This window comes from Struthio camelus, chromosome 5 (genome assembly GCF_040807025.1).
Source record: "Struthio camelus isolate bStrCam1 chromosome 5, bStrCam1.hap1, whole genome shotgun sequence".
Taxonomy (NCBI): Eukaryota; Metazoa; Chordata; class Aves; order Struthioniformes; family Struthionidae; genus Struthio; species Struthio camelus.
The window spans coordinates 59,802,796-59,828,793 of record NC_090946.1 but is presented as its reverse complement, the minus strand read 5'-3'; the positions used below and the strand labels follow the sequence as shown (position 1 = coordinate 59,828,793).

The following is a 25,998-nucleotide window of genomic DNA, read 5'->3' as shown; positions in this document are numbered from 1 at the left end:
AATCTGAAGCAATTTTTGCACCAGATCTCATCAGGTCATCTCTAGGCACCATGCAGATCACAACAGACACAGTGCATATTCAGATAAGCCCGTTCTGGATCATATATCTGACATGTCATTGAATCTGTCATGTCTTGCTGGGAGTTACAGGGAAACCTAGGATAAGAAGGATAAAGATTATTTCCTTTCTACACAGTGTCTTTTTCACTTCAGTTGATCCAAGATTTATTAAAGGATCTTGCGTTCATGCAGCGCGTTTCAGGCAAAACTGACCTGCTATGCTAAGCTTTCCTTTAATTGGAGAGTTATCTGAGCAGCATATCTTGATTTACAGCTCGTTTGTATTAAGGAGATGTTGTTACTCTGAGCTGCAATTTGCAAACCAGTAGATAAACCAATATGCCACTACAGTACTAGTCCTGTAGAAGAGGCCAGTAAGAAAAAAAGAATAAGATGCTAAAAAGCATCAGCCTGATGTTCTTACTGACCACCCATGCAACATCTCTTCTTCTTGTTCAAGTGCCCTCTTAGGAGTTGACATTAGCACAAAATCTAATACAGTTCTGGATTATCTTAGTTCTTGAACTGGGAGAAACTTGGTGAAAACTACAAATCTGAAGATATGGAAGCTTTTAGAAGAGTATTCAGGTTAGAAAAGACCTTCAGTGTGACTGGTTATTATCCACGCAGCAATAAAAAGCCGGAAACAGAGTCCACAACACAGAAGTTTAAGGAAAGATGGTAGAAATTATTTTCTTCTGTGACACCAACATATTCAGATGAGATAAAGAGCACCTGGAGGGCTGACAAATTCACAGGTGGCACGGATGACCGAGTTGCCTTAAATATCAAGAGCAAACGATGACAGAGAGGGGGAAAGAAGAAAAAGGAAAGAACACACCGATAAAAATCACAGCCATGTCATTATAAAATATTGGAGAGAAAATCATTTGATCTTCCTACAGTTTCAGATTTGCCAGCTGCTCAGCAGATGCTGTTGGAGATTGTTACATCAATAAGACTTCGAAGTTTAAGTTCAACAGCCTGAAGAACATGAAATGATCTTTTCCCCAAAAGATGCAATCACTCTGACTGCAGAATTAACTATACACTCCTCTGTACAGAGGATATCAAAGGGACTGCAAGGCAACAAATGCTATCACTTGCTCTAGAAACAACATATATTCAGAGTAGCTTTTGACTGAATATGCACATTGATGACCAACAAAGTTATGATGAGTGGGAAGGGTTGTAATACGTGCCACACAACTCAGAACCACCACGAAGTTGTTCCTTTACATTGTTTCTCTTCCCTTAAAAGTCCCACCTTGGCGCTCTCTTTACCAGAGCTAGTGCAACATCTCATGTGCATCTTGGGAACTGTTTGGATGTTATAAAGGAAGATACCCCCACAAGGCAAGAAAAACAGCAAGCAAAGAATACAAAGATGGAGGATACAAAATCTAAAGCTTTGAAAACTGAAACACAGGTAGAAGTTGAGTTTACAGAAAGGCTTTGAGCTTAATACAGTAAGTAACGTAGCGCTTAGGCAACAGAATGCTAGCCTTATATATTGAGTCACCCAGTTATTCAGAGAGATATGAAGGAGCTAAGTACAAAAAGCCCAAGCCTGCATTTCTTCAACAACACAACTCTGTGTACAGCAAATGCCACATCAGTAGCTGCTTGGGCCAGTCACAGAGGGCAACAGAGTCACATATATTAAGTTTACTGTATTCCAGATGGATTGATGGTAAGACAGAAAATGAAGTTTTCACAAAAATGCCCTTAGCAAAAGCTAACACCCCTTAAAAATATTGAATGGAGTCTCTATGATAAAAATTAGTAAGCAGCACATTCAAACAATTCAGAGAAGTGTGAAGGGATGACTTGAACCTTTTTCCAAACGCAGGTGGCATCTCTTTTTCTGCTCTTTGGAGATATTTGGGGAAATCATACAATAGGGACCTATCCGGCACTTGTAAGACAATGAACAAATGAGCTCTACGAGAGACCTTCCGATTGCTAACATCTGTGATGTTATCCCACAGAATCATAAAAATTACCATGGTATTTTGACTTCCCTAGAATCTTTGAATATCCAAGATCCATATGGGATTAAAAGCATTAACAAACAGCAGCAAAGAATTTTCTCCTAATATGTCCAGCACTCTTGGAACCATCAGTACCTCCAGAAAATCTGTTCTCAGCAAATATCTAGCATGACACTGCAAACTCAAAAGGTCCAGACAGTCCAAAAAAGCATCAATACATTTGAGGGTTTTTTAAACAAGTCTTCAAATATGGAATCATCATCAAACAACTTCACTGAAATAAACATGAAATCTATGCTGCTACCTGTGCTTGAGCCAGCAAAGGATGCAGCACTTAAACCAAGTAAATGATTTTGTAGCACTTCTTATTACTAGTAATTTTACAGTGTCTCAGTTTATTGCATACATAATGGGCAGATGTGTGTTATCATTAAATTGCTCTTAGCAAACATTACCATAACGGTACTTGGCAGATAATAAAATGGAACGTGAAGCCCTATGCTCCACATCAGTATTACCAACCCTGCTGTTCACAAACAGTATGCCACAAAACACAGATAAAGCCTGGTTGCTCAAAAGTTAAACACCCATCTATGAGCAAACCCAGACAGGAAGGGACACTGGTTCCAGCCCCTGGGAGGAAAACCAGAATGGGATATCTGTGACTTGCAACACTAAGCGCAGCTCAGGAAAAGGACTGGAACAAGTTTGTTTTGCTTACCTGGAAAGGACTGAGGGTGTGTCCAGTTCTTAGCAACTAGCTTCTAAGGTTTAAAATCTAAACATCAGTGCCCTTTATTTCAATCCTAAATTGCTGACAGTCTCACACCAACCTGCATTTTCTAATCTTATTAGTGCACATCTCTTAATCAAAGAATGTTCAATCAGGAGAATTAAGTAGGAGAAAGAATCAAAAAGTGGGTGATCAGCATTTGTTTTTCATTGGCCTAATGCTGTTTGATTTTAAAGGCTTTTTTGTTTTGTGACCCTCTTCCTGGGGTGTTGCTCTGTGTAGTTCCTCTCACAGTGTTTAGGTAGAAGGAAAGCACACAGAAAGCCTTCTGAAGCAGCAGAGGAATAGCTCACACCCACCCTTTTGAGCCCATGACATTGTCACTGCAGCTACAGAAAATGGCTAAGCTGAATACCATACATGTTCCCCTCCTCCTGCTTGTTAACATCATGGCTTTGGGGTTCTTTTCAGACAACTGTGTGATTGTAAGGAGATACTGTCTTATCACAGCAGAGAATTACATCATCCTCCGTGAGCCAGATCTCAACTTCCACATCTAACACTTTCACATTAACTGTAATTAACAGGGGGCTGCAGTAGCCTGATTCTGCAACCAAATGAAACAGAAGAAATTAACTACCTAAAAAATGCTGCACTTCACAGCACCCTGCAACCCTTCTTGCTAACAGACTTACGCTCACCTTAAATTCTACTGGCTTAAGTGTGAGAAGCTATTTCACAAGCAACAGGAGGAATGTACTACCCATTTCATTGGAGGATACTTTTTGCCAGCTCTCACGAAGTCTACCTTGTCTCTGATGAGAGGAAAGCATTTGGAAAGCATTCCCTTGGGCTTTCAGATATTTTATGTCTTTTATTTCAAGCTAACAAGTCACAAAGGTTGACCTGCTGGGACAAGGTACTCTAGAAGAGAGAAGTTGTGCTGCAGCCTCTGTTCTCTGATATTCCTGCTCTCTCTAAAAGCCAAGTATGCAAGAATGACTAAACGCTACCAAGAGTACTGCCTCTAGCTTTTCTTTCCTAATGCCCAATACAATAACCCTCAAGATCTTGTAACCTCAGTACGAATCCTCAATATACACTTACAATGATTACGAATTTCCATCACAAATCCACTCCACTGTGTCTGCCATTCATTTCAGAGAGACCTGAAAACTGACTTTCAGTTTAGGAGTCTTTCTGGATTGATTAAAGCTGGATCTCCACCATATATACTGTAACTGGATACAAAAAGAGTGCAGCAGAGCTTGGGGAGCAGGTGTGCGAAGTTCATTACCACATTCATCTCAGAGATATGCAGACTCAGCTCTACTCAAGGACTTCTGACCAGGAATTCCTGGATCTATTGCCTATCCTGATGTCTCACTCTCTTGTCTCTGCTATTTGCACAGACTCAATCCATGTAAATAAGATTATGAAACTAACCTAGTGGTGGAGCAACACATGCCCAAGGCCCACTGACCAGCATGCACACAACACCGAGTTCCAGCTCTCAGTAACGTCCTGCTGTGGGTACAGCTAGCCCCTCTGCAGAGGGTAAAAACCTCTTTTGTCACTACTGAGACACAAGAACGCTGCTCTGAAAAAAGAGCTCAGATCCTGCAAGTCAAGAGAACTGGGAGTGAGTGCTTGAACCTAGAGAGAGACACTAAGCACCTTGCAGGATCAGACCAATGGATAGCAAAGTGTCTATTCCCCCAAATCAGTGAATATCCCATCTTTGTAAAGCCACAGTAGAGCACCTCAGGCTGCTGCTATCTTCTTTGTGTTCAGTCACACTCATCATAGCAGCGTCTAAGTTATGTGTATGACTTTTATAGCTCTGCTTTATCCAGATGTATCTTCCTTTTCTGCCCTCAACCTTAAGCGCAGATGCAAAGCACTCACTCCTAATATGCTGTCACAAATAAAGACCAAGGGCAAGCATAACTGCAGTGTTGTGGGGAAACAATTCATTTATGGTAGCATTTCTTTTTATCATATCTGTTCAAAACATAATCACACAACAATGGGACAAAACAACTCTTAAGGTTCTGCTTGGGAAATCCTCTCATGTTTTCAAGTATCATCTAATCCACTGTAGTCTACAAGAGAGAACTGCTGAGTTGACAGTGATATAGCCAATACACATGCATCTGGAATTCAGCGCTGGGAAGACCAACACAGGACATAGGTAGGTCTGATGCAAACACTGGATTTTGTTCTGTTGCTCCTGAACACCTTCAGCTTTACATTACTGAGGTCAGAAAATACCACTTACCTCGCTCGCACGTTCTACCCCAATAGCCAGTGCCAGTGCAGTCACAAATGAAGCGATTCCAGCCGTCCTTGCAGACTGCATTATTTTTACATGGGTAGCTGTCGCATTGCTTGGTGCTGAGGCGGGAGCAGGAGGATTTGACTCCTGCTGCATTCTGCGCCTCTGCCAGCTGCCGGATGTTCTTGCTTCGTCCATCAATGAACAAGTCTCGGATACAGCCAACATAGCCATAGTTCAGCATTGCTGTCCAGAGTTCTGTGGGAAGGATGAGTCCTGCCCGATTCTCAGGGAGCCCACCCAGATACATGTCACCTTCCAGATCCAGGATTTCACTCTCCCCACTAGCAGTGAATGGAGTGCGTCTGCTGTTCACTGATATAGTACCTAAGTAAGAAGTATAAGGAGGTATCAGCCACCGCTTTCATTTACAACCTCAGTCAGTTCATTTCTTCCAATAATTGAGTGAGGTTTAAAGTTCAGTGCAAGTGAATGAAGATTCCTCCCTGTCCAAACACCCTCCTAATAGAGCCAGCGCCTCCCACACAGCTTCCCCTTCTCTTGAACGCAGGAAGCATAAAAGCTTCCTTGCAGCGACTGGATCATCGTATGTTGGTAGCCCAATTAACATTATAAGGTCACTAGCGTAATAACGCAATGGCTGAACGATAACATATAAAAATTGAGCATTATTCAATGGCATTCACCCAGCAAAACAAAAACATACTGACAACGTACTGGAATTTGATGGTATCAGGACTGGATAGCAAAAGACAAGTAAAACACTACTAATTCACACTACATAGCTCTAATAGAAAATATTTCATCAGTAACTTTAAAGCTAGACCTGAATGATGGGACCAAAATGGACGTTCATCAAGTTTGTAGATGATGTCAAATTGGGGGGAACGGTTGATACATTGGAGGAAGGACAGGCTACCACTCAAAGAAACCACGACAAGCTGGAGGAGTAGGCTGACAGAAATCTTTTCATCTTCAACGATGATAAACACAAATTCTTGCACCTGGGACAGAATAACCTCATACATCAATACAGGCTGGAGACCAACTGGCTAAGGAGCAACTCTGCAGAAAAGGACCTGAGGATGTGATGAACAACAACTTGAACATGACTCAGCAGTGTATGCTTGCAGCAACAAGAGACTCTGATTGCGATTTGCAGCAAGGGAAATTCCAACTTTAGAGAAAGGAAAATATTTCACCATGAGGGCAGTCAAACACTAGAATAGGAGCTCAGAGAAGCTGCAAAATCACCATCCTTGGAGACATTCAAAACTCAGCTAGACATGGCCCTCAGCAACCTGCTCTAAGTTTGCAGAAAGCCCAGATTTCAGCAAGGTTTGGAGTAAAAAGCTTGAAAGGTTTGTTCCGAAACAAATTATTCTAGGGTTTACAAAGAAAGTTAAGTATCCTCAATTCCATTTTACAAATGGGAAAGCCGATGTATAGAAACGTAAAGATCATGCCTGAAGAAGAGCTGTGGTATCTTCCATATGCTGCAAGCAAGGCTATTCACATATACTGCAAGAAATTATCCCAGCACAGAAAGTAATCGGAACACGTAATACAGAAATATAATCAGAACGCATGAAGCAGGTGCAGTGTGATTTAATTTAAGGTCAAGTAGCATACCCAAAGAAAAGCAGGGAACACAGTGCTGGTCTCTGACGTCCCAAAACAGCGTGCTCTTCTGAAGAGCATTCAGCAGGTTTTGTGATAGGGATATCTGCCCACTAGACACTCAGCTAAGAATCAGCAACTCGCCCTCCCTAGCTATAAATCATCACATCCGATTGCCTTGTCACTGAGGTAGTCTGCCTCCAGAAACAACTATCCATGCTTTAAGATTAATTCCAGATCATTGCAGTTTTATTATACATCCCTACGATAACGTGGGGGAGTTCAGTTAACAGAGTAAGCTCTCTTTTGTACCTCTGTAAGAAAGTAGAGTCATGTACATATGCTCTTTTCTTCCTTCAGTTGTAATACGGGTCTTTTCAGATAGAGAACAGCACGTATGACACAGAGATAGGTTATGTCACGTGTATAATGTTCAATAACAACTTAGGAATAACGTCAGAGGCAGCAGAGTGTTGGAAGCAATAGTGGTGTTACAAATTAAAGGCTCAAAGAAAGCCAGGGTTGTTTGATTAATCATTTTGTAAAAATAAGCTGTAGCACTGCAGACATTCTCCCCTTTACATGGTAAGAAAACAGAAGATGTGATAATACACCTACAGTCGTAAAGGCAGAGTGTCAGAGGCACAGGATCACGGCCACTCTTCCTATGTCTCTACTGCCACTCCTCAAAAGCTGAGTTTCGCATGTGGAGCACTCACTACCCAAAAGACCAGAATGAACCAAGATGCAGGAGGGTTGAGCTCCAGACAAGTGGTACTGTAGAGAAAACAAGTACCATCTGCAAAAGCCAGAAGGATGAATAACCTCTTCTCTCCTCCCCTCTCCCTCCCCCCAAAAAAGAGAAGAAATACTACCGAGCCATAGCAAAGTGTAAAACCTGGAAAAAGAAAATGGGCTGGCCATCAGCCTAAACTTCATGCCAGTGTTTTGCAACTATTTCTGTAAAGACATGCTACTAGCTCCAGTGCATAGGATTTATAAGACCAAGCTATTGGGATAGGAAAAATATGAATTAACCCTAGGAAGGAGATCGATGATATGATATCTTTTTTGAATCCTATATTTGTGACACTGTTGAGGCAGACCAAATCCTATCCTGAGAAAATAAAAGCACCTATGTGTCTCCTTTCCAGTCCCTCAGGCACTTCACACAGGGCTAACAACAAACAAACACAGAAAACAAGCAAAAAAACAAAAACCCAGGCATCACTGAAAACAGAGCTGGTATACAAAGGAGTACAACGATGCAACTGTAGAATGAGCCTTCCAGTAAGATTTTTAGTGTCTGAGTGGGTGGGATAACGCATGTGTTTTGTAGCTGTGTTTTGTAACCATCCAAAGTGTTCCCCAGCTAGAAACAGTGACAAGTGTTGTGGGCGCTTTGTAGGAGCTTTCCCCAGGGACAGAAAGGTTACAGGATGCTAGGTGTCCATGTCCAAGCTGTCAGCTCCTGTCACAGTATGGAGAAAAAACAGATTTTGTAGCTCTGGCAGCCGGCACAGACCAAAGCATACACAAAGCCCAAGGGGATTAGATTTGCCCGAGGTTATTTCAGCAAGACTGCCACGCTTCCCTAGCGTTTGTGCTCCTGTCTTAGTACCTTGCAGGAGTGAATATTTGGATTTTCAGGTTATTTTGCTAAGCTCAGCAGAGCCTGACATTTTGGACTGCTTCAGAAATGGGAAGAAGGAGGGGAGATGACACCTAATAAAGGACTAGACGCTTTAGTAACGACAATCAGGACCGCTAGCTCACTAGCCCATTAAACCCAAACGGCTATTTCGTGGCCTATGTGAAGGGAGTTCATTACTTCAGTTCATTTTAGAGGACAGGCATCCTGGGTGTAACCATTCTCTGGTCTGTACATGGGAGAAAAGCCAAGGACTAAACAAGAAGGGATGCTGACTTCCTTTTCACAGCTACCAAAAGCACCACAGGATAAGAATGGTTGATGCTTGATAAAGGTATGGTGTGGAGAACTCAATGCCAGTATTCTGGTTATCTGGAGAGACAGAAGACATTAGTCACTAGGACCTTTAACCTAGTACTTACCATCAGCAGCAAATTCAGTTGAGAGGGAAAAAAAAGAAAAGAAAAAGAGCGAACACGAGAGAACATGCAAATTTGTTCATTTTTGTTCAACAAAATACATTTAATTCAGAATCCGTTATCTCCAATCACTGTTCAGGCCATCACAAACTTCCTTGCGGGGCAGGAAACAAGATAGTCCTGTGTTCTCCTGCATCGAGTAGCAATGCTGTCAGTCACATCCTCCCCTAGCCAAAACGAACATGCATCCCTCTTGCATCCCTCTTTCCTAGCAAACAGCTTGGTGTCATTTCTGTTTCTGCTTCTGCAGCTTTCTCTCCAGGGACCAGACAGTCCTTAAGTGAGCAAGCAAAAACGAAGACAGTACTGAACACTGCTAATTGAGTTTATCCTTGCAAGTTAATTAAATTTTAGTAATTCTAAAGAAATCAAAGCTCCATTTATTTATTTATGGCTTCCTTTATAAAATGTTTCTGTCGATGTCTTTAGGAGACAGCAATATATAATCATACATTTTAAATCCCGGTAGAGCTCCAGGCCAAATACAAATAAACTTCTCATATCAAAGAAACAACTAGCTTCAGGCAAAGGCCTGTTCAAACAGCTAGGCCTTGCATGGTATCTAAAAGTCAGCTCTTTCAAAAACTCAAGGGAAGCAAATTCCAGCACTGCATGCTCTCCATCAAGAACATTCTGCCACTGGAAACACAAATCTAGGGACTCTGCTGACTTCTGGAGATCACAAACTAAACCCCAAACCTACTTGCAAACATAAGCAAAATTCCCTTTGAAGGGGAAATATGGTCTTGCTTTGAGATCCCAACGCTCTAGGAGGAGTGTGAGTTCAACTGTTCATATATTCACAAGATCGAGTTACATTATTTCATTATTTTGTTTCCTGATGTAGTTTCAGAGTACAACATGGGTATGTCAGCTTGATCTACAGCATTAGAAGCAAAGGAAATACCTTGTGGCAAATGCACGATAGGTACATTATGAAAAATAAACTAAAAAAACATTTTTGAAAATGAGAACCTGTGAAGAAAAAAGGAACGTAACTGAATGCAAACTGAGCTATTTACAAAGAAGTGACCACTATAAAAATGTACACAATTGCTGAGATTAGTCCAGAATACCTGAATATTAAGAGTAAAATGTTAATAGATTGTCTCTGTAATGTGCTATCCAAAGTTCACACTAAACACCTCATAAAAACCTATCAAACCATTTAAATGTTTGTTTTGCTGGGTAAATATCACTGAAGTAACACTAAGTTTTTTTAAGAAAGTTAGAGAAGAACTTTTAGCAGGTTGTGAAGGCCTCTAAGAAACAACATATGACTCTAGACATAAGAGATGAACCTACTTAAGAAAGGATCATTACTCTACCTGATCTTCCATCTCGTTGAATATCCACATGATACCACTCTCCATCATTGGCTTTCTTCTGGGTGGCCTTCACTTTAATGGTACCAGAGCCCATATCCAGCAGCAAATAAAGGTTCCCATCTAGAAGCTCCACTGCAAAGAAGTCTACCTTTGTATTTTTCTGGCTCCTGGCATCTTTCCTCTCCTGGGGCTTTCCATGGGTGAAAAGGATCAGTCCATTGGGTTCAGTGGTTCGGAAATCAAAGGAGATGGAACCCATCCTTTTGGTATTCCATTTAGGCAGACTGATATAGGCCTCAGGCGTCTCAAAACTGATGGGATCCAATGTAGCCACGTTCTCGCATACAAATTTCACTTCTCCATAGATCTTCATCTTAGTATCACCAATCCGTGCCAAGCGAGACAGCTCCAGACGAATGTCGTTATTCTTATAAACAACCTGCCAGACACAAAGGAAAATATCATACATCAAACCTGCATACAGTACAAATACCCCAATTACTTTCAGCTATGGGAGGTAAACTTCTCAAAAGGCAGTCGGGAGCAGAAAGGAGACCATGCAAGAGACTGATGTGATGACAGAAGGAGAAGGCTGAACCAGGAGCACACACAGAAATGACTGCAATGGGTACTCTGCGAAAACTATAGATCAGAAAAGTAGGTGGAAGAGAACATTTACTGAAGGACAGTGAGAACAGTTTACCACAGGCCCACTATGCTATAAAAGCTTTTGTACATAAAATATATTGTGTGTCTGTATGGTGTCTATATTGTATGTAGCACAAACTACATACAAATACATAACAAAGTGTAACCTCCATGTCCATCTCTGCTAGCCACAGCAGGGAACTCTTTACCACCACTGTCATTTCTCTATTATTCCTATAATCCTACTTAACTACTAGAACAGACACGCAAAATATTGTAAGCAATTGCTATGAACTGTTGGTAATTGTCCTATGGACCCTAAAAAGCTACAAGACAAAATAAAGAAAGACTTACATTTCCTCTCTTCAAGAAATCTTAAAACTCTACAGTCACAAACCTGCTATGGGTATACCTGCATAACTTCAAAAAAAGCTAAGCCATGTCAACACATAAAAGCCTCTACGCAATCACACATTCAGTGCCTGGACTCTTATGCTCTCCGGATTAAGGACCAGAACTCTCGACACCACCTGCCCAGAGGCAGGGACTAGAGAAAGTACAGAGCTGAAATACTTGCAAACAGTACTTCTTCTCAGCCACCTTCCATGTTTCCTAAGCTCAGCACCAGCACATAGATCAAGTAAGAGTATTTCTGCAAAGAGTAGAATTTTGACTGACTTCATGTTTTGCAACACTAGTCAAGACTCTAATTTCTTCTAAGGGGTTATTATTTTAAAATACTTTGTGTCTATTACATCTGGCATACACGCACACACAAATTTGATTTCTTCTTCGTTCAAAATGCCAGCAGAATGAGTTGTCAGCAATTTACTATGAAAAGGGAAGGGGAAGGATTGTTAAGGAGAGGAATATGGATTTTTAATTCTACAAATATCATCTCATCTGGTGTATGGACAGGCTTAAAAAACATACAGATGTAACGTTTGAAGATACATTTGTACTACCCAATCTCATGGGCACTGTATGAACAAATAGATAGTATTTCTTCATTGGCATTCTATAGGCTACAATCCCACCATCAAATTGAGCACAAGTAAATCGGAGAAGGCCCCTTCCAGAATCAGACAGACATACATAATCCCAGTAGTAACTAGCAGAAATAAACTATGGAACACCACCTTAGCTTGCAGGGCAGCAAAGTCCAAGAAATGAATCTGCAATAAATTTTAAAAGGCAAACGACGGAAAGGATGGGGAATAAGATTCTAAAGTAGTAACCTAGGGATGAAAGAAAAAAGAAATCCAACAATTCAGCACATTCACCATGAGTTAGGAATTCCCAGCTTTCGCTAAGCGTTCAAGGAAAAGTTATCCATAGCAGACAGCACAGCATCAGATCTTCCTACTCCAAAGGCAAAAAAAAAAATATCCAGAGCAAAAGGAGAACCCAGCTGCGAACTTCCATTTGGAGTCACAACACAAAGTGGTAATTCCTCCCACCAAAGGACAGTACTGACCCACAATAGCTTGTTTTGCTCCAGTTCCCATTAAAACACCCTCCCTCCCACAAACTTCAAAAATAGCAAAGATATTAGTATCTGCAACAGCAATAAAATATAATTTCAACTTCTGGAACTGTAGTGGTTTTATTCTGTGGATTAACCACATCTAAAAGTTCTGGCTAGGCAGACCATACACCCCCTTCCAGGACTCAGCAAGACTGTCCATTTCAGCCTCTCTCTCTTGCCAGACAGCTAGGGGCATCTCAGCCGGTCAGCACAGGTAAGCCACAGCTACACCCTTACCCAAAAGAGGCACATGTAGGGAGTGTCAGATGTACTGTGGGCACATATAGCAGCTATGGTGATTTGGACTGCCTGGGACCTCTATACATACTTTGTGCATGCAGCAAGTCCCAGCACTTTCCATAAACACTAGTCAGGAGCCCTGTGTGCACTTCCAGTCCCTGCAGCTCAGGGAAACACAGTAGAAGTGACAATACAGAGGAAAATAAATAGAATAACTAAGAGGACGGAGCAGCTGTTTTATGAGAAAAGACCGTAAAGGTCAGGGCTCTTCAATTTGGAGAGGAGAGGATTGAGAAAGAATATGAACAAAGTTTACAATATCATGAAGATGATGGAGAAGGTGAATATAGAACTGCTCTCTGCCAAATCCAGCAATAGTAGAACTAGAGGCGTTCATTGAAACTTGTTGGGTATCATTTTAAAACAGATTTTTAAAAGTACTTGTTTACAAAAGGGGTAGTGAACTTCTGGAACTTGCTGCCACAGGACATCACGGAGGCAGAGAGCATCAGCAGGTTCAAAAAAGCAGCAAAGAATTTCATAGACAGCAGGTCCACAAACAGATATTAGAGGGAATAGGAAGGGATGGACCCTCTAATAACTCTAACCCAATGTCAGTGGATGCCACAGGAGCATGAGGAGAACGTACCACTGAGAGCAGTCATGTTCACATGCTTTCCCTCAATAACACTTCCTATTGCCACTGTTGGAGGCGGCAGAATACAAGGTAGATGGACTATTCTTCAGACCCAACAAGGCATTTCTCATGTTCTTAATGAATCTCTGTGTGTAGTAGGTTGCGCACAGCCTACTCCTTGCTCCACTGCAAGGACAGACTGGGAAAAGGATAACTGGAAGTGGGTTGCTGTGGTCAGAGTCCTTCTGACACCAAGCCTCCCAGCATTCCTTTTTGAGGCACCACTCAAACCCAGGCAGAGAATGGATGCAAAATGAATCATACTTGGCAGCATTTCTGACTGCTAACTTCTCCCTCATATTCGTACCCTCTAGAGAGGATGTCATCTGAAGCAGCAACCCAAACAATTCATGTGGCCAGCATCCTGCTGTTACGAGGTTCCAAGAAAAGATCTCCTCCCAGAACTGTCTAAAATTGGTCTGACGGGTACAAGCAGTCTGTAGACTGCTTGTAGACAGGTACTGCTGTTTGTAGCCTGAGCTTCAGATGATACTTTTCTAAATCTGGAATTTCATAGTTCTGTCACAAGCTCAACACTTCCTCTTTATAGCAGCTTTTTTAGGTAGGGTCTATGTCATTGAGACGTAACAGTGTGGAGTGAAACTATACTACTAACCTCAATGACGTGTAAATGTGCTAACATATATATTACATGTTTACAGCATAAAATGACATCTGCTTCTGTTTATTCATTTAGACTAAACGTCAAAGGAAAAATAAAATTGTTAACTATTTCATCGCTTCATGAGACATACAGGAAAACAAAAAGAATTGTTCTGTTTGAACATGGGAGTATGGGATTCTCAAATTCTCTCGTATTTCATTAGATTCTAATGGAGAATTGACATGTATGACATTATGAGTAAAAAGAGAAAAGAAAAACTCAAAGTATCAGATTAGGGCAGGAATTTTGGTTCTGGCTAAAATTTGTTTTGGTTGCGATTGTGCAAAACCACTTAAATATCAGCCAGAAAAAAAAAACCTCTTGAGTTTTTGAGAGAAAAGTTCACTAAATTCAACACCTTTAGCAGAGAGCCAGAGCAGATTCCAAACCCTGTTTCCTGGAACTCCAGATAAACAAGATTTGACATTTCTTGATGTTTTTAAGATAAAGATCTAACAAAGGAAAAAGGATTAAAGCAGAATCAGCTTCCAGACCATATTTCTATGATACTAAGGGAAAACAAAAAGCCAAAAAACAGCCAGGGCCTAACAACTCATCCTGTCCCTTTTGCAGCAATCTTGAAGCTCAAAGCAAATGAAAGGCGAGCTTGCAAAGAAATCCACTTGCATATAGGACTCCCTGACTAGCATGAATTTGGTGCAACTGGATTTTTGGTTTCACCTCAGCACTGAGTTGCTTTGGTGGGCAAGAGCCTGAATATATTGCGACTCTGATGATCCAGTTTGCCGTGGCAGGCCTGCCCTAGAAGGATGCTACTAACAGTTCTTCAGACTATTATAGTTCTTCAGATTATTCCTGACACTTTTCTAAACAGTATCAGGAAAATCTCGCCCCAGCTTCCTCCATGTATGAGAGGAACAGAAACACAGCACAGTAACTATATATGATGGTCGGTGCTAGGTTGCATCTTAGCTATGGCTCAGTGAAGTACTTTTGATAAGCTCTGGAGGTTGCTGGTAGAAGGAACACACTCCCACATACATAAGCAGCTTCCAGCTCTTAGTTGAGCCATATACAGGTTGCACCTCCTCACTTCACATGCTTGATACTGGCCTAACTCCCTGTCTCTTCTGGTGATAGGCACAGTGTCCATCTTTGGGTTTGTCTGGAGTTTGATGAATTTCATTAGTGGTACATATACCACAGCTGGAGAATCCCTGAGATAAGAAATTCTCAAAGAATCTAGAAAAAATTATGCAGTTAGTTGCAACCCAGAAATCCACTAAAAATTGGGGACCTGAGAGCAAGTTTGGAAGAAAAGACAAACAAATCAAGGACAAAGGAAGGCTTAGGGGCGAGAGGAAAAGGGATATTGAATAGATATAAGAGTTCTGAATCCAATCTTTACAAAGAAATAGATCACTCAAATCTGAAATCTCTATTATTGAAGTCTGATGTTCTAGATTATATTCTTAAAAAAAAAAAAAACCACCACCAACAACAAAACCCACAACCATAGCCCGAGAAATTTAAAATATAGTTCTGTTTAAGGAATAAGTGCAAACAGGTTCACATGGCTGATCTGAGGCCTCATTAATGGCCATATTTGGAAAACTGAGGCTGTGGCTCAAAAAATGCAATGCAGAGCACCACGTAAGTGCTGGCGGTCTCAGTGTAGAACACCAAGATCTTGATGGACGATCAGGTACACCAGAACTCTCACCACCATAACTAAAATGATAAAAATAATCCTTGGGTATATAACCAGGTGAATCCTGAAAAGGAAAAGAGAGATCTCAGCATCTTTGGCTTGGGCAATCATTTAACTGTCACTGAAATACTAAGGCAGCTTCTAATATCCACAGTTCAAGATATTGTTAAATCAAGGTATAAGGCTTAGAAAAGGGAATGTAATTAAAGGATTGGAATGTATATCCCATAGTGAAGAACCTTCAAACTTCATTCTGTTTAATATGCAGAGGTTAAAGGGTGATCTGATCACAATCTATAAGCACCTATGCATAAAATGGAAGTTGGAAGTGGAGGGCTCTTCAATTCGTGTGACTAAGGAATAATAGGTCCAGGAGCTGGAAATTGAAGCTAGAGAAATCCATATTTTAAAATATGACTTATTTTTATCATGAGGGTAATTTATCATTGAAGTAATTTGCTACAGGTTATGGTGTGTTCTCTGCTACTGGCAAACTTTAAATTAAAACAGGATCTTCTTTTTTCATAACAGATATAGACAGGAATTAATTATAGAGCAAATCAGTCTAGATTATCATAATGGCTCTTTCTGGCCTCATAACCTATGAATCTTTGTGTTTTACTGAAATCAACAGATGCCTCACTGCAGTTTTCCAGGACAGATAAAACACATGCTTGTAAAATGTTAAAACTGTCTGGTAAAGGAGAAGATGCCTGTGTCAGTTCTGGTCTGACTTGACAGCAGTGCTTTCACTGAGGCTTTCTTGTATGAGTGTGATACTAGCTTGCAGCCAGCCATTAACCCAAGAGGCAAATAAAAAGCCTACAGCATAAAAGTTAACTCTACAGTTCCAAATACACACATTTCAAGAACCAGTTTCTAGAAGGGCCACCTGCTGTAGCCAAAGGGAGAAAAGCTTTGGTTCAGGAAGCTGTCTGCCAGCAGTATAACATATGATCCACATAAAATGGAAATATGAGGTAGGAAATGTTAACAGCAATCTCTGAACTAATTTGGGGCTCTCCAGAATTCATCCACCAAAACGTTGGTGGAAATACACACCGAGCTCCATATCAGACCTTGACAGACTCAGAGGGCTGTCCTTGCTAGGGCATACTGTTCTAGTACCACTCTGGGACATGGCTTCCACAATGACTTACGAGAAAGCACAGCAATGAAAGCAGTGCTCATGAACTTGCCCATTTTTTTTTTTTTTATCAGATGGCTTTCTGAACAAATCTGATCTCTCCTGCTTAAACAGATATCATCTTGATTTTGACCCATGTCTGATATCTGTATCAGAGTGTGTAAGGAGGCCTAAGGGAGTCAGAAGGATGGTTTCTGATGTGGATACACGTATCCACTTTACAGTTTTCCCTGGAAAGAAGGCAGAAAAAAAGAGGAAGACAAATGACTGGCAAAAGCTATAGACAGGTAGTTTGAGAAGTAATCTTTACACTTTCAATCTTAACAATCACTTTATATTCCCAAAATGAAACTGGTACAACGACAAGAAACTATCCACCAGTACAAACTAGGTAACACAAACTGATGAACTACAGATAAAATCAGAATTGGAAATACAACAGAAATAATGATCACCAGATGGAAAGAGAATAGAGGCTTAGGAAGCCATTATGGAACAGCAGTATCAGAATACTGAAATCCTCACAGAAAAATATTATGTGTAATTGCTGCAAGTTCATATTCTTCTGCGTTCCTCTTCTATGAAGACTGGTTCTGAACACAGTTTAACAGAGGCACTTATTTTGACTGTTCAGCCTGTCCTTTGCTTAATGAATGGGACCAGGCTAAATGGATGGTCAGGGATAGGGTAGTAAAGATATACACAGTCTCCAGCAAACAGCAGTAAAAGAACCCCCATGACAGTCCAGACACACTGAGGAAATAAAGAGAAAAAAATATATAGTAAATTAGGTTTCCTTTAAATCTGCTGAGGAAGACGAGTTTGTTTTGAGCTGAGCTGAAGACAAAATGGCAATCTAGTTTTGAGTTTTCTTAAAAACGGCAACTTTGCAATTCTGAAGCATTCAAGGAATTTCTCTGGCTAAACCTGTGATGAGAAGCTTCACTCATGGGTTAATGAAAGGCCTAATCAGATGGCTTTTCACAATGATGAAAAGTGTCTCTGCAATCAAGTGAAGATGCAGATAGAGAGGGAGCAACAAAAGTGAGAAAAAAAAAATTATGTGCTACACTTGGCAAGTAGCCAATATTCACTTCCTCTCCAAATTGGTGCTGTTAAGCAGGAAACAGCTTTGGGTGCAAGCTAGACACAGGTTTGTTCCAAAGAGGAATGGACACTGATAGCCGGGGCAAATTAGTGGATGACACCGGCATTCTGAAAAGGGACAGTAACCTGGAGGCTGCTTAAGTTTAGCTAGTTAGGAAGAACACCTCTTAAGCTTAGCCCAGTTGTTCACAGGCTGCATCCCATGTCTCACCGATTCCTTATTTCTGTCACAGGCTGCTCCTTCACTAGGCGCTAATGTTACTCCTCAGAACAGCTAACTATGAAGACATACAGCTCAGAGCCTGTCTAAGACTTCCTTAAAGTCACCTGCACCAAACAAGAGAAATTACAACTTAACCACTGATCCACCACAATTGAGTATTTCAAGCCTGCCCCAACCAACAAGTATAAACGAACACTTACACCTGCTGACAATGGTTTACTTAGTAATTGTGACAGACTGTTTGTGCAGTGATCCAAAGCTTCAGCAATAGGTAGCTAAAGCTGCTATAATTCTTTTAAGAACCTTAAATGGACTGTGTATACCTGATACGAACATATGACAGTTCCCTGTGGATAACAACTGTATTCAGATATTTCTGTATACATAATCATCATCCAGTACAGTGATGGAGCCCATATGCCCACCATGACAAACAATACATTGAACATTGATGATAAATAACTGAAACCAGACAAATAAGATTCAAATGTGATTCGTGCTATGTTGTTGAAGTAATGCATTTCTGCATTTAATCTAAATTATGTTTAAGAAAGAATATGTTTATCAAGTTAAAAAGAATATGGTGAGTAGAATGCTTAAACAGTAAAATAGGACTATTTCAAACTTCCATAGGAAATTTTTTTCCACCTTATAAATCCATTATAGGTTCTGAATAACTTTAAGCTTTGTGGAAAACTCTAGAAGAGAAAAGAGACTGTTTTGAGTTCCAAAGAATTCTAGGAAGATGCAGAGAAACACTCCCTGAAGTAGGATATAAAGAAAGAAACAAAAGGGAATCAAGATGTAAGAAAAAAGGGCTGAAAAAGAAAATGAGAATGCCTTCAATTACTCTATTGAGAAGACAGTAAAAACAGTTACTAAGAAAGAGGCTTATGCTGAAAAATAAATTTTCCATAACAGATACCAAGGACAGAAGATCCAGCAGTACTTTTGTGTGGTCACAACCATCTTTTAAGTTAAATAATACACCTCCCCACCTCATGAGAATTCAGGACATCTGAGCGTGTTCACAGTTACTGCAGAGATAAAACCAACCCAAATATGGTGACTATCACTAACTGAATACAATCTGAAATGCTCCACAGCCTTATATATTCCTGGTGTTACATCACAGCATCTGAACTACAGAAGCGCACTGTGTTGTGAAATGACCTACTTCTCCAACTCTTTCCTTTTAATAGGTAGCAATAAGGGTAGAATTTATTTTATCACATGGGTGGATTTCTGCATCCTCCGTTCTGGGCTACACTGACTGCTAATTCAGTCGGGCTATTACTGAAGAAAATCTTGGTTTCTAAGGGAATAACAGCTCCCCCACCATTTTGGGGGGGACATCACTGAGACTAAAGTGATGGAAACATTAGAAATTATATATATTAATTTATAGAAAAGGCATGACACTGTATAGAGGGGGAAGAAGGCTTCCTAGTTAGAAGAGAAATGCTGCTGTGAGATTCTGTATTAGGCTCAGACTAAGTTCTTTTCTCAGCTACTGAAAAGGCACTGCATAGGCCACTAAGTTTCGTATCAGTGCTGCATACTTGATCTAAAAAGACACTCTTCACGCCCTTTTCCTTCTCTGACTCTCACCACAGGTGTGAAGATTTGGGTTACCATGACTTCATAGAAAACATCAGTAAAGGCAGCACAGAGACTAAGGCCAATAATTAAAGAAGATTACTAAGACTTTCTATTATTATTTTTTCTACCATGTTTTCAGATGCCTAGAACTAAAGACCTGGGTTTCTGTGTTCCCTAGTAGGACTGTTTAGATGCATAAGTCAAGAGGCATGAACCAAGCAACTGATCAAGGGTGCGCGTTTAGCTAACAGTAAACATGAGAAAAATACCAGTGAATTTTCCTGGATGTGCCTCCATCCATCAGTTAACAGCAAATCCATATGACACTTTCTACCTATTAAGATACCAACTATTACCTCAAAAGGTAAAAAGAGGAGGCTCTGTGTCACAGATCATTCTAGTTAAGGTGGCTGTAGCCTCTGAGCTGTCCTGGGACCTGGCTCTTTGTGCTGCCTTTGTAGGCAACCTTAACTGAAGCCATCTTAAAATCCCACCCATCTTTGTAGCTGTTAGTATTAGAGGCCCTTCACTCATACAATGCAGCTACCAGGAATGCAAACAGGACTGGTCAAGAAGAGGAACTGTGGCTTATCACACTGCAGGAAAGACTGTACCCAATTGCACTTTCAAGAGATTAGGTGCACTTCAGGTTTTCTCTCAGCTGTATTATCCCATTCACTCAAAATCCCATCCTGAAGGCACTTCTTGAGGACGTCTATGTCTAGATGGTCAGCCAAAGTGGCCAATCTTTGCAGTTACGCTTGAAATCCAGTGTAGACTCCTCTGTAGTTTTCACTCAAGCTTAAGACTATTAGTTTCCTTTTTGAAGAACACAAAGAATATTAGTGAAGTAAAATCAACTTCAAAAAATAAGGGAATGCAAGTAAAATCGTCTGTATAGACTTAACTTCAGTCCTCTTATGCATACACACTATGAATTCATTAATTCCATGATTTCACTGTTTTCCATGCTTGTAGAATTAGTTGTAGGATGGACTATGATTTGATGAAGAACATTGTTTTGTGGCAGTGATGGCAATCTTGTTCCTTCCTTGTTGCAGAGACTTCAAGGTGTAGAGTGAGTGAATGCAAAAAATAAGGTATCATTTCTGGATTCCTTAAAATATCACCCTTTCATAGACTTTCTATACAATGGTAAGAAAGCTGCCTGACCCCAAACACTTTGCAAGAGTGTATTCCTCATTCTGCTGGCCAACGTGAAGTCAAAATTAGTTTTGCAGAAGTGATCATTAGGCAAAACCTATAGTGAAGAAAATGAGAGATTTGTTCTTTACTGCTACGTGCTAGTGGAAATGCTCTGTTCTGAGAAATCAGACTTAGTTTTCTCAATCTGATCCTAAAACTAGCTGATGCTTGACAATATTGAGGTTTTAAAAAAAATTAGTTGCTATTTGACTGTAGTAGGGTTCATGCTCTGTGTAGCAACAAAGTTTTTAAGGCATTTCACTGTGGATTCCAGGACATAAATTGGAATTTCCTTCCTGCTTCATGTTCTGTTCAACCTCCATTTGGCCTAGTAACAGAAGAGAATAAAAACATCAGGATAGGGGAGCCAAGACAGCCAGAAATGATGCTCACCTGTGCCACAGGCCATAGGCACAGGTATATCTCATGCCAGCTCTAAGAAACAACTTGTACCTTTGACATGTCTCTGAATTATCAGAATGGCATCAGAAGTTATGTTAGTATTTTACAGATATCCATGAATATGCAGTAATGAGGAGGTTCTATGCTCTACACAGAGCCTGGATGGCGCACAGAAAACAGTAACAGCAGAAAGAAACACCTAATAGCTACAGACACAGAAAATCATTAATTGGTGGAGTGAATGAAACAAGCATCCCGGAATGTATGAACAGGAGTACAGGCTGAGAGATATGCAAGAAAAACTGCTGTACTCAGCTGGAGACCATGTCCAGTTTGGAGAAATGCACTTCAGGAAAGGAGTGGGCCAAATAGAAAGAACCCAGAGGAGAGCAATAAGAATAACCAGAGGTCTAGAAAATGGAAGAAAAGATTGAAAAAATAGCTTCTTTTTAACATAAAGAGGAGAAAACTGAAAGGAGACATATAACTGATGAAATATATAAAGGCTGCTACAAAGATCTGCTCTTTGTGTCCATGCTGAAAAGGACAAGAAATAACGTGCTAAAATTGCAGCAAGGAAGTGTTAGAATCGATGTTAGGAAAAATTTTTAATTAAGAACAGTGAAGCACTGAACAGCTTGCCTGAGGAGCAACCATCACAGGAGACCTTTAGTAACAGGTTAAACAAATGTCTGTCAAGACTCTCATAGATGTCACTGATTTTGTCTTCGGACAGTGGGAGCAGGACTGAGTAAATAATCTCTTAAGGTCCCTTCCGGTCATACTTCCTGTGATTTTGTGTTTGAAGGGAGAGAGAAGAAATAACTTGACTGTACTTTTAAAGATTTTCGTAGTGTTCAGTACACATAAAGGAAGGATTAACCTTATATTAACACAATTCTGATATCTCACAAATTGGAAGAACCTAAATTTACAAATTAGTTGTCCACCTATGAGGGTTTGGAAGCTTTTTTTAGAGTTAAAAAAATAGAGAGAGAGAGAGAGGGGCTATATATATATATGTATGTATGTATGTATGTATGTATTTATATATATATATATATATATATATATATCATTACAGAAGCTTATTTACCAGAATACAGTAGTTAACTTCAATTAGATTCAGCTCTGTATTTAGTTTAAAGCAACAATCATCAGCTACAGGATGCCCTGCTCATCCCAAATTCATGCTGAAAACTGAGATTTGTCTAGTTAGCACAAGCTAAATCTGTCTAGCTTGGTTCAGTGATGAGTATGTGAGGAAATGATTATTGTCAAGTATCTTAAGGATTTCATCTGAAAAGCAGAGAGGAATTATTTTAGGATGACCGCATTCATTATTTAAGGCTTGAACCTTACTGCACAGGACACTGAAAAATGCTATAAGGCAATGACATAGCAAATAAACACTCTGCTTACTGATTAAACTGTATTTCAAATCTACCTAAGGCTGTGCAAGTACAAAGATCTGTCTCAAGAAATAGATCTTTCTGTTTTGTATAGCTGAATGAATGTTGCCATTGGGATGGCTTTCTAAAAGGGAATTTTATTTTCCAAATGGAGAATTAGCAATGAAATGCTTCAATTCATTGCAACCCAAAATAGGATGGTTAGCTTTATCGAACTTACTAGAAAAGTATTTATATAAACTTGCCATAACATAAAACTGTATTTTCCAGGCAGTGAATTTATTTTCAGCAGTGGTCCCCATTTTTACCTCTGGTCTGCACTCTCTAGAGAAATACTTTCACGTGATGCAATGTTCCACTTTACACCGCAGGAGAGGCCTCACTTTCTGCCATGCAGTGGCTTGGCCAAAAACTCTGGCCCCTATGGGAGAATGGGACATAAAGACCCTATAGTACTGCTACCATTGTACTGTAACTGCACTATATAGAAAACAATGGAACTTCACTGCATAGGAAAATACAGTTCACATTGCACTGACCCTAGAGTATTTGGCATCAGCCTGATAACTAATATGAAATAATTTGATTCCAGGCATATTAAAACATCACATCTGAATCCAGTTCTGAAGGTTGAGGGTTTCCTGCTCAAAAAGAAAAAAAAAACACTTTTATCAACAACAACAATGAAAACAAGTGTGGGCTACATGAACTTCCTCTGGGACAGTAATTCTGCATTTCACTGAGCTTTTCATTTCAGTGATGACAAAACATGCTGAATTGAGAACATTATTGTTTAAAGTCTTCTGTGAAAATACTGCTTACTTACAGGTATGCAGTTTTTCCCCCACTGTCTATCTTCCTTACCCGCTATGCCTTAAGCTCAATACAGAAGAATATACCAGGCAAACATAAGAAGGTAGCTCAGTCTCCATATGTCAATCAAGCATTAGTCTCACTGCCTAGGCTTTCAATGTGTAGACAACTAGTGCCAACTGCAGTGGTGTTTTCTTTATTTTTGACATCTGTCCAACAAAAAAAAAATTGACAACATTTCCAATTACATATGGGAAAGCGCATGCTTAAAAATGAGCACTATGATGCAATTAGGGCCACAGATGAAGTAATTTAGAGGACTTAGTCAATGCACTTACAGTGATGTTACTGTTTGTAGCAAGATGATAATGGGGGAGGTGGGGGTGTCCCAGCATGCAGCTGGGGGAGGTGAGTGTGTCCCAGCATGCATCTCCCTCCTTCAGCCTCATCACAAGGCTCATGGGAGCACTGGTATCTCCTCCCATCTAAGATAGCAGAGAAAGTAAGAGGCTTGCCTTCAGCCAGACTCTTCTCTAAGGAGGGAGCAAAGACACTCTGGGTCTGCTGAAGAAGGAGCAGCAGGTTGGATGGAGCTATCCCATGGCTGGCATCATCTGTCACAGTACCAGTATAGTGTACTACACAGATCTAGAAGGACTGGGAAAAAAGTCGTCCTGTTTCCATTCATCTAGATTGAAATACTATGTTTTTTACTTTTTTTCCTCTTCTCTTTTTGCTCTGTACAAAAACTCGCAAGCACTTGCATCTTTCTAGGCCCTCATTGCTCACCTCTACTCATATTCCAAGGCATGGAAAAAGTTAAAACCTACAGTAGTTAGGGTTCCCTAAACATTAACCTACAACTGGGCCGTTTGTTGTGTGAAAATGAGGAAGTAACGAGCTAAATATTTGCCTGAATACTTGCTAGGGCAGAGGGGATGAGCACTGTGCTATCCAGAAAAAAAAAAGTCATCTTATAACCCTACTTTGATGCCAAAAGAGAACGAGGTGCTCTTTTACATCTCTCTTGCTCTTTCTCCTAAACACACCTAAAAATTGACCCAGCTGTAACCTCTGGCTCTACTGAGTCCAGCACTAACAAAGGAAGACAAAAAAAAATACCTTCTGTTAGGGACTGAGTCCCAGTTACTGCAATGCCAAAAAATCTAGTCCCTCTATTTATTTAGAAGCCATCCAGCTGCACCAGCTACAGCTTTGGTCCATGATGCAGAGGAAAAGGCATAGTGCAGCACCCTCCGAGACCAATAACATGTGGCTGCGAATGTGAAAGCTCCCCCCAACCTGCTAATGTGGTGTCGCTTGGCCTCTGGAGCAACCCTTATTGACAAAGCTGTTTTCTCAAGCCCATTTTACAGGCCTCTTGGAGCACAGTACCAAAACAGCACAAGCAAAGAGTGCCATAACCCTACCAGAACATATCTGGGCTGTTAGTGACACATCACATTAATCACTTGCTTTGCTCTGGAAATTGTGTGTATTCCCTAGCTTACTCCTGAGGAATAATATAGGAGGGAAAGGAATCAGCTCAGTCAGAACACTGCTGCCACAGTATTGAGAGCATTAAGAAAAACAGAGAAAAAGAAACAAAATCAAATAAAAAGAAATAAAAGAAAGACACAAAAGCCAAAAAGGGCAACATTTTCCAGAGGAAGCACTGAGATGAGTGGCAGAAATGGGAGATGGAGGTTAGGGCCTGAGCACCTCAATCAGCAATAGATTATACTTCCTTTTTAGAGCAGGCGGGGTGCCACAATCAGGAGCAGAGAGAGCTCTTCAATAATGAGAGGTTACGGATCAGAGTCAGCACTGAGCACCAAGCAAAATAGGCAGCTGGTTCTAGATACACAGCATATTGGGCCTAATTTCGCAAAGTGTGGAGAGGATCTCAACACCTTCTGCTTCTGAACTGGGGTATCACTATGTATTTTTTCCTTTTTTTAAAGAAAAAGAAAGGAAAAAAACAGAAAGAAAGGAGAGAAAACTTTAAAAAGTCATCCAGCTTTTCCCTCTGGGAAGCTGGGAAAGACAGGTCTCTCCATTGTATAAACACTTTACATAAACAATTCTTACAGGGGATTTCACAGAATTGCAGAATAGTAGGGGTTGGAAGGCACCTCGGAAGATCATCTAGTCTAACTCCCCCGCTCAAGCAGAGTCAGTGTCAGCTAAAGTAGGCTGCCCAGCACCATTTCCAGTTGGGTTTTGAATATCTCCAAGGATGGAGACTCCACAACCTCTCTGGTCAACCTGCTCCATGTTCAACCACCCTCATGGCAAAGAAGTGTTTTCTTATGTTCAGATGGAATTTTCTGCATTTCAATTTGTGCCCATTGCCTCTCATCCTGTCACTGGGCACCACTGAGAAGAGTCTGGCTCTGCCTTCTCTACACTCTCCCATCAGATATTGATAAATATTGATAAGATTCCCCCTCGAGCCTTCTCTCCTCCAGGC

At 40.5% G+C, this 25,998-nt stretch overlaps 1 protein-coding gene across 4 annotated transcripts in view; it reads right to left on the bottom strand.

Moving 5' to 3' along the window:
- The window catches only part of NRXN3 (neurexin 3), a 1,027,384-nt gene that overhangs the window by 702,708 nt on the left and 298,678 nt on the right, over positions 1 to 25,998 (bottom strand). For all 4 annotated transcript variants that reach the window (XM_068946691.1, XM_068946692.1, XM_068946693.1 and 1 more), the window contains 2 exons: positions 10,165 to 10,603; positions 5,069 to 5,452 (listed from right to left, as the gene is read on the bottom strand). In XM_068946691.1, the coding sequence (XP_068802792.1) occupies positions 5,069 to 5,452; positions 10,165 to 10,603 (823 nt within the window). The remainder of the gene's footprint in view (positions 1 to 5,068; positions 5,453 to 10,164; positions 10,604 to 25,998) is intronic.